The sequence below is a fragment of the Mugil cephalus genome, chromosome 22 (assembly GCF_022458985.1).
Source record: "Mugil cephalus isolate CIBA_MC_2020 chromosome 22, CIBA_Mcephalus_1.1, whole genome shotgun sequence".
Taxonomy (NCBI): Eukaryota; Metazoa; Chordata; class Actinopteri; order Mugiliformes; family Mugilidae; genus Mugil; species Mugil cephalus.
Window position 1 is genome coordinate 1,180,387 of NC_061791.1, and position 17,708 is coordinate 1,198,094.

General features: G+C 40.8%; 1 protein-coding gene across 1 annotated transcript; it reads left to right on the forward strand.

The window, feature by feature from the left end:
• The first annotated feature begins 10,657 nt into the window (after nt 1-10,657).
• On the forward strand, nt 10,658-17,573 carry LOC124999952 (tetraspanin-8-like). Its single transcript, XM_047575205.1, has 9 exons — nt 10,658-10,792; nt 11,780-11,833; nt 14,013-14,132; nt 14,206-14,280; nt 14,397-14,492; nt 14,624-14,722; nt 14,816-14,848; nt 14,970-15,053; nt 17,058-17,573. Exons 1-9 carry the CDS (start codon nt 10,733-10,735, stop codon nt 17,151-17,153), a joined length of 717 nt encoding a protein of 238 aa, XP_047431161.1. The 5' UTR covers nt 10,658-10,732; the 3' UTR covers nt 17,154-17,573.
• Nucleotides 17,574-17,708: the final 135 nt, after the last annotated feature.

The following is a 17,708-nucleotide window of genomic DNA, read 5'->3' on the forward strand; positions in this document are numbered from 1 at the left end:
CATCTTTGCACTGCCGGAGGTACCATCTCTGTCAACATGGGAATCAAAGGACGGTGGGATCCTCGACCTCTGGTTTAATTTTTATAAACTGTGTTCACAGCTGCTGGGTCTGCTGATTTCCCTCTCCATGATCGACCAGATCAAACGCCATGACAGCTCAGCAGGACAATATTCCATGGCCATGAATGACGTCCAAACAGAAGCCTCGGGACCTTTAACCTTTGCACTGTCCTCTGCACAGGAACCAGCGGTCAAGGCGTGACCTCATTAATTAGCTTATTAGCTTTGCAGCGTTAATGTTTCTGTGTCTGTAAAGGCTCTTAAAAAGTTTCTTCACTGAAACAAACACGGGTGCATTTTTCATCTCAATTATAAGAAAGTGTTAGCAGCTAACAGGCTAACGTAAAAAGGGTGATGTCATCATGGTTTGTTATGTCACAGTTTAACTGGATATGTTAAACGCAGACATTTCATTACAAATCTGTAGCTTAGCTTAGTTTAGCTTAGCATTTTAGCCAAAATTAACTAATTTTATTTGATTTGTTCTGATTTATACAAGTATTTTATTGTTTTGTACATGTTGAAGACTCTTCTAACGTACTGTTTGTGTTTTTCAAATAAAAAGTAAAATCTTAACGATTAAAATGGTGAAATAATTTCAGCTGATTAACGGCTGGAAGAAGGAGGAGGTCGTACCTCCTCCTGTTGTTCGCTCCTTTCACTTTTTTGTCCTTCTTCTTTTTCTGCTTCATCTTTCTTCTTTGTCCTCCACTTCAGTCGTTGTCCTCCTCCTCCTCTTCAATTGGTTTCTTCTGAGGATCAATAAAGTTTTTAGTTGTTTGTTATGTAGGAAAATATGGATCAACATTGGCCTTGTTGGTTATTTGCATTTCCTTCCAGATGAAGTAAAAAAAAAAAAGGAGTGAATGTGGAAATGTAGCCTCTTATTCACATCCATTAGAAAAGAGCGTGTCTATGATATTTAAATATCACGCAAAGATCCATTTTATTCTGAGAAAGAAACTTTACACAACATAAAAAACAACAATTATTAGCCAACAAAAGCAGGTAAACACTTTTGAATAAAAATATAAATATAAAGGAGATGTATTCACCCACTGTTACATCAAAATGCATAAAGTACTAAACGGGTAGTTTAAGATCATTTATTTGCTGTCAGAAAGTCAGAAAGGTGCCTCTTATATGGAGTTAAATCAGTGTTTCAGTGTCCACTTACTTTAGACCAGAGGGTGAAGTTGCAGCAGATGACCACTAGATGTCAGCGCTGCCAAACTAAAACACATACACAGCTGCACGTTCTTTATTTTTTACCGTAATCAGAGAAAATAACCAGAGAAAAATGATTTATAATTTAACTCTTTATGTTTGAGAAGGTTCTCAGTAAAACACAAAACAAATCTGAAACAAAGATAACTGGACTTGTAAAGTTGATTGAAGATGTTTTATTCAAGTCTTAAATTGTTTAGGGGTGACAGTTAGGCCCTGGATCCATCGTAGTAGATTCATAGAACCTTGGTTACATCAGTAATCAAGTTTAAACGTCCAGTTGTTCTTTTTTCAGCCTTTTGTAGCTTTTAAAAATAAACAATCACAGTCAAAGAATAAAAAAATCTATAATATAAACACAGAGACAGGAAAAACTAAACAACACAAAAAATAGTTTAACTTCAGAGCTCCAGAGATTCTTTTCTATCAAAGTTAACAAAATTCCCAGTATGGGGCGGGGAGCTGCTGACGTCACCTGGGGCAGAAGTCCCTGAGGTGGTGAAGCAACCACCTGGCGGGGAAGCCCCAGGAGAGGTTGAGATCCACCCTGGGTATCTCAAGGCTCTGAATGTTGTAGGGCTGTCTTGGTTGACACGCCTCTGCAACATTGCGTGGTCATCGGGGGCAGCGCTCTGGAGAGGCAGACCGGCATGGTGGTTCCCATTTTTAAGAAAGGGGACCAGAGGGTGTTTTCCAACTATAGGGGGATCACACTCCTCAGCCTCTCCAGGAAAGTCTACGCCAGGGTGCTGGAAAAGAGGGTCCGATCGATTGAACCTCAGATCGTTCCTTGGTATGGAACCATGGACGAGCTCTTTGCCCTTGCTAGGGTGCTGGAGGGGAAATGGGTGTTTGCCCAACAAGTCTCCAGGGGCATCCTGTGGGGGGTGCTCCGGGGGTATGGGGTGGATGGCCCCTTGCTAAGGGCCATTCAGGCCCTGTACCAATAGGAGGGCGAGTTCGGTCCATGTGGCGAGCTATAAGTTGGACTTGTTCCCAGTGAGGGTTGGACTCCACCAGGGATGATGTGGTCCTCCTAGCTTCATCGAACTGCGACCTCCAGCTCTTGCTGCAGACGAGTGTGAAGCGGCTGGGATGAAGATCAGCACCTCCAAGTCTGTGGCCATGGTTCTCAGTCAGAAAAGGGTGGATTGCTCACTCCGGGTCGGGGAGGAAGTCCTGCGTCAAGTGGAGGAGTTCAAGTACCTCGGGATCTTGTTCACAAGTGAGGGTAGAATGGAGCGGGAGATCGACAGACGGATCAGAGCAGCGTCTGCAGTGTTGCGGGCGTAGTGAAGAGAGAACCAGAGGCCAAAAGCACAGTTCACCTCTTGTTGTTCTCTAATGAAGAGTGTTTCATTGGTTTAAAGTCTTTTTGAAAACAGTATATTAATATATTATTTATCCTAATGCATTTACCCTGGAACACTTAATTCTCCATATACTGAACTTTAATCCTGAAACTGTGTCCACAGATCATCGGAGGTGTGCTGATCTAAGGTATCGTGAAGGTTAGCAGCAACGACGAGGTAAGCAACGATGACAATGACAACAACTACACCAACACTCAGTCTGTTCAGTCTCAGTATTCATTAGGGCCACGGGGCAACACTCGAGTCACTATTGTTATACCACTTGTTTCTTCTTATTTTTCCCCTTCCTTCTTTTTTTCGTCCCTTAACTCATCCTAGGGCGAGTTATATATCAAAACGTGCTATTACCTTTCTTTGCAAAATACGAGGATCACCCACAGCTTCAGCGACACCAAAAACACCAGGACTCTGTGGTGAGGAATACAGACCCTTATGGACTATAAGCCCTCTCCACAGACCGTGACAGCTCCACCTCTCCGCTGAATGAGCTGAACAACTTCCTTGCTCGTTTTGAGGCAGACAACAACACCCCTGCACACAAGACTCCACCCCCTCCAGGCGACCAGGTGCTGGCGCTGAGCCTGGACAGTGTGAGGAGATCCCTCAGCAGGATCAACGCACACAAAGCTCCAGGCCCAGACAACATACCTGGTCGTGTACTGAGAGACTGTGCAGCTGAACATCTCACTGAGTCGGGCCGTTGTCTCCACCTGCTTCAAAGCCACCACCACCATCATCCCGGTCCCAAAGAAGTCGTCTCCCTCCTGCTTCAACGACTACCGTCCGGTAGCACCCACTCTCATCCTGATGAAGTGCTTCATCCGCTAGTCATGCATCAAATCAAGTCTTCCCTACCCCCCTCCCTGGACCCCCTCCAGTTTGCACATCGGTCCAACCGATCAACCGATGACGCCATCTCCACTGCCCTCCACTCAGCCCTCACACACCTGGACACTAAAAATGCTGTTCATAGAACTTAGCTCAGCATTCAACACAATCATCACTCAACAGCTGATCTACAAACTGGACCTGCTGGGGCTCAACACATTTACAACACCTGGCTCACGCACAAAGCCCTCTGCATTGCGGCTGATGCCACCCACCTGTTACACAGCTTCCTGAGTCTGCTGCCATCAGGAAGGAGACTGTGGAGTCTGAGGACCAGGACCAGCAGACTGAGGGACAGTTTCATCCACCAGGCTGTCAGGAAACTGAACTCTCTCGCTCTCTCACCCACCCCCACTAAAGTCTAAATAAGTTGCACCAGTTATTTGCAAAGTAGTTGCACCAGCTTGTGGTTCTTACAGAAACAGGTCAGGGAACTTTCTCACGTGGTTTTTACCCACAGAGTTTCTTATTTAAACCTTAAAATTTCTTCCCGTTGGTCAGAACTGAAGAAGCTGCTCAGATGAAACGTCTTGACTTTTTTTAAACCACTCTGTCCTGTAACAGACTGTTTAATACAAATAAACTAAAGGCTGCATGTGTCCTAGTTTCAGATTTACAAATCTGGTCCAGTCTGAATCCCTGACGGTGGCATATGAACTCAAATACTCAAAACTAGATTGCGCCCTCTGCTCTTTAAAAAGGGCATCATGACTCATTTTTCATCTGGGCTGATTTGAACAGTCACATGTTTAATTTTTATCTTTTTATCTTGCTCAGCTGCTTCGTTACATCCTTACACATCCTTTCAACTTAAGCATCAACTCACATTTTCCATAATTTTCGGCCCAAAGTTGACCTCTAACTTATTGTGTGTAAAAGTCGTCTGTGTCTCATTGTTGTCTTGGTCCTTTCTTTTTTTTGGAGGACTGTCACACTGAGGAAGTAAAACTGGTCATGTTTGGAGCTGAACTCTGACTAGGACAGTCTTGTTTTAGCTTATTTTATGTGTTTTGTGTTCTTCTAGAAGGGTTTTAATACCCTGGAGCACTTCACAATGCTGATCTCCTCACGGCTTCAGACGATGGACTTGTCTCTATACTTGTCCTGCTAGATCTCAGTGCTGCATTTGACATTATTGATCACAGTATTCTACTGCAGAAACTTGAAAGTGTGATCAAGATTACAGGAACTGCCCTAGACTGGTTTGAATCATATCTGTCAAACAGATTCCAGTTTGTCGAAGTAAACAACAATTCTTCTATATATACCAAAGTAAGCTATGGAGTTCCTCAGGGTTCTGTTCTAGGACCGTATCATTCACATTATACATGCTTCCCTTAGGCAATATTATAGGAAAGCAGATGAAACCAGATGAAAGTAATCAGCTGATTAAACTCGCTCTCAGGCCGCTCTGGAGGTTTCAGGTGGGTTTTTGTAAATCATCTTGAGAGAATTTGTATTGTAATTGGTATTTGAACTGTTTTATGCATTTTTTTTATGGCTTTGCTGTGAAGCCCTTTCGGTTATTGTGAAGGACAACGAATAAAACTGGATTGATTGATGTTTTTTCTTCTGTTGTTTCTTCATTTATTTTCTTGTCCGTTTCTTTCTGTGAGTTGACTCGTTCTTCCTGTTTGTTCTGATTGTTTCCACCTGGGCCTAGTTTCACCTGTGGTCACCTTCATCTCCTGCTCTTCCTGGTTGCAGTGAAGCTCCACCTCCATCTGTGATTGCAGACAGGCTACAACTGTGGAGGAGTCTATAAAAGCCAGACTTCTACAGTTTCTTCACTCTCTCCTGCCTGGATCATGTCTGTTTCTGTTAGTCGTCTTGCGCTTAGTCCGTCCTGTCATATCCAGTGGGACCGGCCTCGTCCTGAACCAGGTCAGTTTCTATAAGCTTTAGTCCTTTCCCTTGTTTATTTAATACTTGTAATTTTACCTTTGCTGACATTTGTTTACTTAGAGTGATTTTGTGTTACCTGTGTAATTTATTTTCTTCTGCCTCTTGAGGAGAGAATTTGAACGTAGCCTTTCCTGCATCGCCTTTTGTTCCTTAGGTTTTATTTCCAGCTCCCCTTTGACTCCTACTTCACCAGAAACCTGAGATCAGTTCAGTAGACGCCCCCTTTTATCCAATCAGTGTCGTCAAACCTAAAACATGTCAGGCCCAGGAACCAGTCAGAAGTAAACCTGGTCTACTGGGGTGATGTGGTTCTATGAGGTTTTGGATGATTCCTTCTGCAGAACTGGAGACTTTTTGTAAAAACTCTTCATCTTTAAATGATGAGTTGCAGTGATCCAGTCTGGAGGAAACAAACAATCGAATTAGTTTTTCAGCGTCTCTTAGAGACAGGAAGAAATGCAGTTCAGTGGTTTAATGTGAGATGACGCATCAGCTGTGATTAATGCGTTCTCATGTGAAACAGGATGTGGTTTGGTTTCCTGTCTTTTACTTGTCTCTGGTGATGTATAGAAATATTTTTTTGTTGCTTCACATCCATCTTCTTGGCGTCTGTTTTTATGGACACTCGTCACTGAAACAAACCAAAAACCAACGGCTAGAACCAGGTGCAGATCTTCTTCTTCTTGTAGCAGCTGACTGATCAATAATCTGGTAAAAGAGAAGCAGAGATGACACCAGAGCCTAAAACCTCTTTAATAATATATGATCAAATAAAGCCCCGCCCCATTGATCTGATTGGCTCAGTAGATCTTTGCTGGAGCATAATCAGTTTCCCATCAAAGAGGTTTTAGGTCTCAAATGTTTGTGGTGTAGAAAGTTTGACCTAGCTTCCATGCTAACCTTTTGGCTTCACATTTTCACCCAGTCACCTTCAAGCTGCATGTACGTCCATGTTGCATTTATCTACACATCAAGCCCCGCCTCTACAGTCTGATTGGCTTGGCAGATCTTTGCTGGAGCATAATGAGTTCCCAACACTCTCGAACCACTTTTGTCCAGAAAAAGACTGAGGGTAAACATGCTCTTAAGGAATGGATTTAAACCATCAGATCAAGTGTTTACATGTTAAATAGTTTAAATTGAAATGAAACATGATCACAAGCGTTCAGAAACATTTTCTGAAGTCTTTCAAAAGACGTTTGTTCACTGTTACACTCCTTCAGGGAAACAAGCCCGTTAATGAATAAGTGAAGTGAAATAAACCCCAGTGCTCATGTGATCATAGCCATCTTCAGGTCAGAGATGATACAACTCAGTCCTCCAACTTCTCTTCGTGCTGTTAAACAAACCTTAAACTCTCAGAGCTGCCGGCGTAAACACAGGATAATTAATGGAAGCCAGATTCACGTATGACTGGAAGAAGAGATTTATTTAGCATTTGAGAGAGATCATTTAAATCTGGAGTTGAATGACTTTTTTTTTTTCTGTCTTGTCAGCTTAATGTTCCCTGATTCACAATCATCAGGTTAAATGTCTAAACTTCAAATTAAACTGCGTCATATGTCAAGTTTCTTGTTTCCATTGCTGCTGTAGAAGGTTTATTTATACCTGCAATGAGCTAAGATGCTCTCAGTCATTATGGCAGAATGAAGGTTAACCACTGAACCCAGAATCAGAAGTCAACAAGATAATTTTGGTGATACTGATCATTTCTTTGGCTTCAGTCCAATAACTTAGCTGCATCAGTGGTTGTGTTGTGTTGCAGTGAATGTTTGTCTCTCAGTCTCATCCTGAGGTCTGTATCGTGAAGCAGGATCACAGACTTATGGAGGAAACTTCAGGGTTAACTCTGGGTTTCTGGTTTCATGAAGCTGGATTCATTCTTATGGAGCTACGTTACCATGGTAACGCTGAACAGCTGACCTGCTTCAGGTCAGGATAACTTTCAGGATTTATCTGAATCTAATAAAAGGCTCCGCCCACCGGCCAGTCAGCTGTTCAGGAAAGAATCACGTGTCCTTTCATTGAAGACCTGATTGAGATTGGAGCCCAAACCGCTAGAAGAGCGTCACGGCGTGAACGCATCTTCCAGGAGATAATCACACAAAGAAGAGGATGTTTTAGCCATTTGTCCCCGCTAAGCTCAAACACAGCTCAGAATCAGGATCATTTCATTCAGGACAACAACTTGATGTATTGATATGATGTAACAGCTTTATTGTCGCCCAGGTAACATGATAGAATTAAGATGAAATGATGTTTTTATCTTTTTACTCCAGAGGGGTTACATCCGGGGGAATGACACTGATTCATCTCTGCAGCTCAGTGGTTGGGTTTCACGGCTTCGTTAAATCTAAACTAATTGAGCCACTGATGTGTATATGCGCATTTATTTAATTTGCAGTCCTCTACCATGGTTTATGGCGTCTCTTCAATGCAGCCATGGTGTTTGACTTTTAGAGCTTTCGAGTGAGATTAACTTTTTCTTCTTCATATTTGAGGAGAATCAGTCTTTGCTCCTTCGTGCTGGTGGATCAGCCTCATGGTTGTGATTGGTCTGCTGCCTTGGAACCCGCCCTTATACGTGTGCATTCACCAATTCACAACAAGCCAAGCCCGGGTTGAGTTAGTGAGTTGATCAGCGGCATGATACCGCTTGACGAGATCATCACTGTTCTGGACAAGTTCAGCTTGGATAAGTTGGAGCTCGCTTCATGATACAGGCCTCTGATTTACAAATCTTTCACAGTGTGAAGTTTATCTGGAGTCTCTCTGTTGGGACGTTTAACACCAGGACATCCAGCAGGACATCCCTGCACCCCTAGTGGCCATCGTTGGTATTGTCTGTGAAGGTTCTCAGTCATCCAGGTCATGTTAATCTAAAAGGCATTAAAACAAAAAGGCAACTAGACTTGAAGAGTTTTGACATTTCGTCTGAGTAGGTTCAGTTCTAAGAGACTGGAGGGAAGTTGAGGTTTAACTATGAAACTCTGTGGGTAAAACCATCAGGAACTTGCTGGACTTATTTTTATTGCACAACAACAACTAACAGTAGTTACACAGTAGAGCAGACATATCTATTGTGTACACCGAACACTGTTCCTACAATAAATGCCAACATTTAAATGCCAACAACAATGTTATTTTATCCAATGACATTCAGTCAGCATCCACCCACACACACTATGATCTCTACCCAGGAGAGATTAGCATTCACACTGCTAATGTTAGCATCTGGGAGCTCACAGCTCACACTTCCAGTTTCTGACCAATCACAGACTAGTAGCCTGACCTCAACCTAACCACTAGTAACCAGACACCAAATGAGAAGGTTCTGAACCGTTGGTATGTCAAATTTCTCGTTTCTCACGGACCATGTAATCAGCCCTAAGTCCCAAGAAATGTACAGTTACAAGAAAAGTTTGGTTTAAAAAAAGACACATCTCGTGTCTCTGAAGACACAGTGAGTCCCAGTGAATGGACAAGTTAGGGTTTGTAGGTAAAGTTGAACTAGTTTTGACTAATGGGAGCGATTGATCCTGAAGATGATTATTTTTAAAGGTTAACACCTGATTGAGACGTAAAAGTCTCAAGGTAAAACCTTGTGAAATAAATGACATGACACACTGTGGTCATCTCAAAGACGTTTAATTATATGGTCTATACAAACCTGCAAATACAGTGGTGTGAACAAGTGTCGCCCCTGCCTGATTTATTTTTTGCACGTTTGTCACATTTAAATGTTTCAGCTCATTAAACTAATTTAAATATCAGTCAAAGATGACACAAGTGAAGGTTTTTTCTTATTGAGGGGAAACTAAATCCAGACCTCCATGGTCCTGTGGTAAAGTGATTGACTCCTAAACCAAAGAACTGGTTGTTCCACCCTCAGCTGTGTTGGTGAGAACTTCAGTGAGTCTTTTCCAGCTGTGGAGGAATTTTGTTCCACTCATCTTTTCAGAATTGTTGCGATTCAGCCTCGTTGGAGGTTTTTCCGGTATACAAGTACCCAAGTCCCACTGGGCCGTACCATAGGAAGGCAGTGGGGAACAACACGGCCAAGGTTCTGTGGGACTTCAGCTTCCAGAATGACAGGTCCTGGCTAACCAGCTAGACATAGTGGTGGTGGACAAAGAGCCAAAAAAAATATAGTGGTGATAGATGTGGAGATACCAGCCAACACCAGAAAGAAGGAACATGAAACAGTTGAGAAGCACCCAGGGTTGAAGGAGCAGCTGGATGTGGAAGGTTAAGGTGAGCATGGTCCCCGTAGTGGTAGGAGCACTTGGGGCAGTGACCCCCAAACTGGTAGACTGACTCCAACAGATTCCATTAACACCTGAAGCCTCAGTCCAGAAGAGCCATGGCAGCCCTAAGAACAGCTGAGATGCTGAACCAGCAGATCCCTCAAACTCCCAGGCCTCTGGTAGAGGACCCCAGCTTGAGGATGACACAGATACCACCCTGTGTATGGGGCATTGTTTGTAAAGTTAAAATGAACACACAAGTTTGCCTACATTTAGCTCCAAAAAACAAAAAATAAATAAATAAATAAGGTGTGAATTTTTCAAAGTCGCTTTTACTAAATGTTAAATCTAAATGCTCAATGTTAAATCTAAATGTAAAGGTTAAATACAAACGTTAAATGTAATGCTGGGCAAAATATTTAGCCAGTATGTTAATTGACGTTGCTGATGGGACTCAGACGGTTCTTTTCGTGCTGCCTTTCACCAACTGACTGACTTCATGTCCCTGATTCATTGGAAAAACATTGGAAGAGAGATTTTAGACTCAAATTCAGTCATTTATATTTAACAATTAAATGTAATATTTCAATTTAGATTGAACATTTAAGATTTAGATTTAACTTAACATTTAGATTTAACATCTAGTAAATGTGATTAAAAAAAAAAGTGACTTTGACGTTCATATTAACATGTGCAACTTTACAAATGGAACCACATACCCAATGAGGGTGAGAGGATTTTTTTACAACCTCCTTTTCGTACCTTGTGGTCTGCAAGAGGGCCTGTGCCCCAACACACACAAATGTACACACACACACCTTACACCTACAGTAACACTTCCTTCACTGCACCAATTGCACCTGTTTTTGCTGAGACAACTGAACCACCAAACTAGATGACCCTCCCTCCTGTAGATCACTTCTGCATCTACGTCACATACGTCCACGTTTCACTGCAGCACATCACCACATTCCCACTGAGCTACATTCACACCACTTCACCTCCTCACAGCAGCTCTGAGAACAACTCAAAATGGGAAAAGTTAACGGATGCCTCAAGTGTGTCTTCATTATCTTCAATTCGCTGTTTGTAGTAAGTGGAAACACTTTTTACTTCTCTTTTACAGAAAAGCGGAAAAGAAGAATTTAACATGTTGAGGTTATAGTTTGAGAAGATGTAGCTTTAAAGGTTGAAAGTTATTATTGTTGAAGAGACATGGTAAAAATCTGTAAAGCTAAAAAAAAAAAAATCACATTTGATAAAAGTCCAAACTGAACAATTGGAAAAGATTCTTTAAAAACTTTCACAGGCAAAAATGTAATTATGTTTAATAAAACACTTCAATAATAAAAGACTTAAAATATAGGTGAGGAGATGAAACTATTTTTGCTGTTCAGACCAGTGATCAAAGTTTAATCAGAGTTTATGGTTCATGTTGAGTAACTTCCAGTAAATCAGAGTCTGAAAAAGAGAAAGTAAAATAGTCCATTGTCTCTGAGGCTCTAGTGTTTTCTACCACACCAAAGGAAAAATAATAATTAAAAAAAAAGAGGTCAGAGTTTATGGAGGACATGTATAATAATTTTCATGCTTTTGTCTCAACTGGTGCACACTGGCTTCAGTTTCTGACTTATTTTAGTCAGAAATTAATGATTTTAATATGGTGATGAAGGTATTTATAATACATTAGATTAGAGTTCATAACTTATTATTTAGATTTGACACAAAGACATTTGTGTCTCCAAAGACTAAAATATGAGGAGTCTGTGTTTACTCGTTGTTCTTTGTCTCCCCCGTGTGTCTCAGAGGAGGAACAGCAGAAGCTCTGCAAGGCTTCAAAACATTAGCAGGAAGTGGTGTGTGTATAGATAACACACTTGAGCTAAACCACATTTTTTTTCCAGTCTCTTTATTTTAGGCCAGAAACACCTTTCACCTCTTGGTGTTCTCTAATGAGTGTTTCATTGGTATAAAGTCTTTTATTAACAGTATATTAATATAATATTTGTCCTAATACATTTTCCTTGGAACAATGAATTCTCCATATGCTGAACTTTAATCCTGAAACTGTGTCCACAGATCATCGGAGGTGTGCTGTTCTATGGTATGGTGGAGTTTAGCGGCAGTGACGAGGTAAATAACAATGACAACTGCAACAACACTTAGTGCATTCAGTCTCAGTATTCATTTATTTACACATTTAAGAACAAGAAACCTGGAGAAAAAAACAAGAGTTAGAATGTTTACACTGGGGCTGGACGATCATAGAAAAAGTAATCATCACGATCATTTTGATTTATATTGAAATCACGATTAATAACACGATTACACATTGATTTAAAAAAAATAAAAAGTATTTACTGAACTACCAAAACTCAACTTTAAATATAACTTTTTTAAAAACAACCAAAAATAAATTAGTAACAAGGAAAAAAGTAAAATAATAATAGCAATAAAAAAAACAAATAAAAATAAATAACCACAATCTACATGCACTCCTGCAAACCTTGCAACATACACTAATAACACAGCCAAAAAGAAAACCCAAAATACTTTCTAAAGTGTTTTCCGAAACCTTTTTTAAAAACAAAAAAGGATTGGCCCCATAGTTCTAAACTCCCTGCAGTTTACTTCCTATAGCCTCAGGTTTTTGGGCCAGGAACACCGCTCTGTTCACTTGGTCTGGCTTGAGTGGTGAACGAAGGCAGGTGACAACATTTCCACTTGTGCTAAAAACCCGCTCTGATGCAGCACTTGTGGCGGGGATGCACAGATATTTCCTAGCCAGTTTGGTAAAGTGGTGGGTAGAGTGTCAGTGAAGCTTTCCACCACTCAAGTGGGTCAGCCTCAGCGTCAAGTGAGCTTGCCTGGAGGTGGGCTTGAAGTTTAAAACCTATGGCCTGGTCTGGTTGAGGGGGAGATGGTTCTGGAGCTGTGTCTTTGATTAACATGACATTAATCAACAAATCATGTTATGAAAAGGAGTGTTTGAGTGAGATGATAGTATGTCTCATGAAAAACGTCATCCATTAATAAAATCAATGAATGGCATGGAAAATGACCACACATTGTTTTCAGTTATGTAATTAGTATATTTTCCAATGTATGTACTGTACTTCAGTAAAACTTTTAGGTCCTTGTACTTTAGTGTTTCCATTTTCTGCTACTTTACTTCCACAACATTTAAGTAAAATATTTAGGTGACTTTTACGATAGTAATGTTTGAACATAAAGGCCTACCCTTACTTTTGCTAGAGTAGTGCTGTTGGATACATTCTAATGTATTATTTAATAAATGACATCATCGCACATGTCACACAGTCAGGAGGAAAGAAAATTTCTCACCTATGGCCAAGTGGATTCTGTGCCCAAAGCACTGCAGCCTTATCCAGCCACTGAGTTCTGCTGCTCGCTTGATGTTTGAGGCATTGATAGTTGTTATACACACAAGGTTCTCCTCCTCCAAACCCATGCAGCCAAAGCATGCCTCAAACCATCAGCGATATTTATCGCTGTGTGGTCATCAGGGGAAAATGCTGTCTGGAGACATTTTGTCTTCATGGTGAAATCTGCATCAATGTAATGCATGGTTTCATTCAAATCTCGTTTTATTTACTCCTGCGCAGGTGGAGCTAGCGACTAGCTATCGTAGTTTAGGATTAAATCTGAAAGTGCAGAGAAAGTGCTGGCCTTCTTCTGACCGTTAATGGTGGTTCTACAGTTGGTTCTTTATATAAGACATCGTTTAACCCTTTGACGGGCATTGTAACCGCAGTACAAGTAGCAGTTTTAGGCAAAAAAAAAAAAAAAAAACAATTCTCATTTTGTACCTGTTTTCTAACCATTGCTAAACATTTAGTTTGTAAGATACACAAATTTACCCATATATGAACACACATACTTTTTGAGATATACTCTTTTGAACAGATGACCATAGCTTGAAACTATACATCATACAGCTTCAATATTTATATTGTATAAATCTGTATAAATATGTCAAAATACTATACTAGCATATGCTATGCTGTTAACATAGATTAAAAATGAATAATAATTGTGATTAATGATATTTCTTAGTGTGGAAGTCAAAGGGTTAATAAATTGCTAAAAATTGTCAATATAATAGACAATGAGGTAGTGGTTTGTGCAAAATGACCAACTATAGTTTTCTCTCTAGTTTTTCTGACTGGACTATGAAACACTATGAAATCAGAGTCAGTGGTTATGGAACAATTTACACAATCGAGGGGTTAATGTTTCTATTTAAAGGCATGGTAAATGTCTATAAATGTTTTTTGTCATGTCCGAGCAGGCCTTTGAGAATGGAGCGTCGGGCCTGGTCTGGTCTTGGGTGTTCGTCATCGCCATCATTGCCATCCCCTCCATGGGAATCTGTGCCGCCTGCGCTGAGAACTTATTTGCACTAAAAACAGTACGTACAAAAGCCCACGACAAATGACGTGTGGATAGGAACAACTGAATCATTTCTTGTTGCTGTTGTACAGTTTGCAGGTTTCATGGGGACTGGAATGATCTTCATGCTGATCTGTGGCTTCTCTGTCGCCACCGAAGGAAATGAGGTCTTTCTAAACCATCACTGGTCCTTGACTACGACTGTCTGAGTCTGTCTTGTTGCTGATTTATTCTTTGTCTTTGGTCTGTGATGTTCATGCTGTTTTAATTTCTCTCCTTGTAGGTGAAAGCAGCCTTTAACAGTGACTTCAGACAATATGCAAACGAAATCATGAAACACGAGGGTACAAGGAAGTTGCTCAAAAGCCTCCAGGAATCTGTAAGTGTTCTTTTTACCCTCTGGAGCCCACCTTCAATTAATCATACGTTGCATTAATTAGTGACAGCTGCTCATATTTGTGTTGAAAATCCTTTCCGCCTGTTGAAAGTCACTCTCTTATGTTCTTCCAGGAGAAGTGCTGTGGGTTGATGGGAGCTGAGGACTGGGGCTCTGACATCCCACAGTCCTGTGCTTGCAATGGCAGCTCAGAATGCAAATCCAGGCCTTATGTGAGTTTAATAAGATGAAATTTCAATGTCAAATTCAGAAGGTGGTCAGGGAGATAATACACAGCAGACTGTTTTGCTTTTGTTTTCATGCAGGGAACAACTGGCCCGGACCAGGTCTACGCAAAGGTATCCAACCTGTCAATCGAGCAGCAGATCCAAACCCCCTAATCTAATGTATTATTGTGATATTCACATATAATGATAATAATAATGATAACAATAACTACTGTACTGTTTTCTTCTGCAGGGCTGCAAGGGGATCATCTTACAGTACATAGACATTGGCTTAAACGTCATCAAGGGCATATTTTTTGGATTTTCTGCCATTGCAGTAAGCACCACTCTCTTTCATGTTTGTTGTTGTTGTAGGCTAGCATGTGGCCTATGTTGGCAAGTAATGGAGTACAAATACTTTGTTACTGTAATGACTCCTTGTAGGTCTAGTTAGCAAAGCAGCACAGTTTGCAAGTTAAACACTAAAATGCTAGACAAACTGAAACTGTCATCACAGCTTTTGCGTTAGTCAGCTAAATGTTACAAAGCTTGCTAGCATCTTTGCAGTTCTAGACATAGTGAACAGAGTGCCACAGAGATACAGAATACCAGAGACAGAGTCAGTGTGAGACATCAGAGGAGTCCCTGATTAATGAATCGGTCTCAGCTATGGCTCTGGCCTGAGGATTAGAGGTTTCCATGGCAACTTCAGGTGGTTGTCAATGCGACAGAGGCGCCCTAGGCAGAGACAGACAGAAAAGTGGAGAAAAAGGGCAATTTTCTCCCTCTACGCTGGTCTCACATTTGGATTTGACAAAACGGTAGCTTGTATCAGAAAAACATGCAGACCGCGGCCGTCGTAAGACCTTCCTGAGGACTCCGATATGTTATTTGTCTTTCCATAGTAAATATTTTGGAGACATGTGCAAGTTAAAAACAGGGGTTCCTTCTGCTTCTCTCAGGAAGTCTTTGCATTACAGTCAATAGAGAAGAGACGGAGACGTGACTGGCAACAAACGCTCACAGTTTAAATTCTGTACGTCTCACTGCTTTGACGAGCATATTGTGAGAGACACAATAAGTTTGTCTACAACTTTGGGAAAAATCAAGTGTGTACAGTATAAATTGTGGCCGGGACGAGTGTGGAAAGAGAAGTTTCAGACAACTTCCTCCACTCTAAGTGGTGATGTCACCCACAGGCATTCTGCGCGATACACACCCATTATAATCTCAAACTTTCTCCAAAAATGATCATGGTCTTTGAACAGTGATTGATAAAAAAACGATAAGACCTATCAAAATGTGGATTAATACAACAATAAACAAGACTTGTGTCTACAGTTTGAAGTTTAAAACTGTTTAAAAAGGAAGTCTCTAGGTGACAGTATGCCTAAGCAGTAGACCTTTGGAAAAACTCCATTGGCTTTTCTTTTTCGCTCTTTTTTTTTTTTTTTCTCCACCTGTGCCATTCATTTCAATGCAAAATTACTGTGTTAGCCCTGCGATAGGGTGTACCCCGCCTTTGCCCGATGCCAGGTGGGATAGGCTCCATCAAACCCCCCCCCACCCCAAACAAATTCTCATCTCATCTTCAATACCGCTTAATCCTCACTGAGGAGACATGTGCAAGTTAAAAACAGGGTTTCCTTCTGCTTCTCTCAGGAAGTCTTTGCATTACAGTCAAGAGAGATGCGACAGAGAAGTGACCGCGAACAGACGCTCACAGTTTAAATTCTGTACGTCTCACTGAGGATTAAGCCGTATGGGAGATGAGAATTTGTATTTTATAGATAGCACATTTGTATTTTGTAGATGGCACACTGATCCTGATCAAACTACACGTTTTTATATAGGGATGGAAAAACGGAGGGAGAGAAAAAATAAAAAGGAACACACAGTATAACAATAGTGTCTCGGTGAGCAGAAAGCCACAAAGACATTAGATAGCTTTCTGACAATTAGCTGACTAACTTGAAAAGCTAACAAGTATCATGGTCCCAAAGTTTGACGTTTGAAAAGGAAACTGTGTGGGTAAAACCATCAACCCAGCCCTCAGCTACAGGTCAGTATCTGGCCATTAATGGAATTAATTCGACCAGTTTCTGATGGTTTTACCCACAGAGTTTCTTTTAACTTCCCTCGAGTCTCTTAGAACTGAAGAAGATGAAACATCTTCTCTAACCTCAACAAGTCCAGCTACTTTTTCTAACTCTTTTTGAATAGTTGTTCCAGTCCCATATTCCTAGCAAAATCAGGGTAATAAAGTGGAACTTAAAATGCTTCATGAGAGGACGGTGGGATCCTTGACTTCTGGTTTAATTTTTATAAACTGTGTTCACAGCTGCTGGGTTTGCTGATTTCCTACTCCATGATCCACCAGATCAAACACCACGACAGCTTACCAGGAGGATATTCCATGGCAATTAAGGGCTTCTAAAGAGGAGCCCTGTGACCTTTGACCTCTGCACTGTTACAGGAGGAACCAGTTAATGACCTCATTAATTAGCTTTATTAGCTTTGCAGTGTTAATATGTGTGTCTGTAAAGTCTCTTAAATTTTTTTTTAACTGAAACAATCACAGGAGCATTTTTTATCTCAATTATAAGGAAGTGTTAGCAGCTAACGTAAAAAGGGTGATGTCATCATGGTTTGTTATGTCAAAGTTTAACTGGATATGTTAACAGACATTTCATTACAAATCTTTAGCCTAGCTTAGTTTAGCTTAGCATTTTATCCAAAATTAACAAAAACTTGTATTTTCTGTTGGGATTTATACAAATATTTTATTTTGTACATGCTGAAGTCTCTTCTAATGTACCGTTTATTGTTATTTTTCAAATAAAAAGTGAAATCTTAACGTTTCAAATTGTGAAATAATTTCAGCTGATTAATGGCTGGAAGGAGGAGGAGGTGGTATGACCTGCTCCTCCTCCTCCTGCTGTTGTTTCCTCCTTTTACTTTTTCCTTCTTTTTCACATTTTTTGCTTGACCT

Coding starts and splice junctions, on each gene's coding strand:
- LOC124999952 (XM_047575205.1), top strand. CDS start 10,733: ATGGGAAAAGTTAACGGATGCCTCAAGTGTGTCTTCATTATCTTCAAT. Junction 11,834..14,012: donor AGTTTAGCGGCAGTGACGAG/GTAAATAACAAT, acceptor ATGTCCGAGCAG/GCCTTTGAGAATGGAGCGTC. Junction 15,054..17,057: donor TTGGATTTTCTGCCATTGCA/GTAAGCACCACT, acceptor CTGTGTTCACAG/CTGCTGGGTTTGCTGATTTC.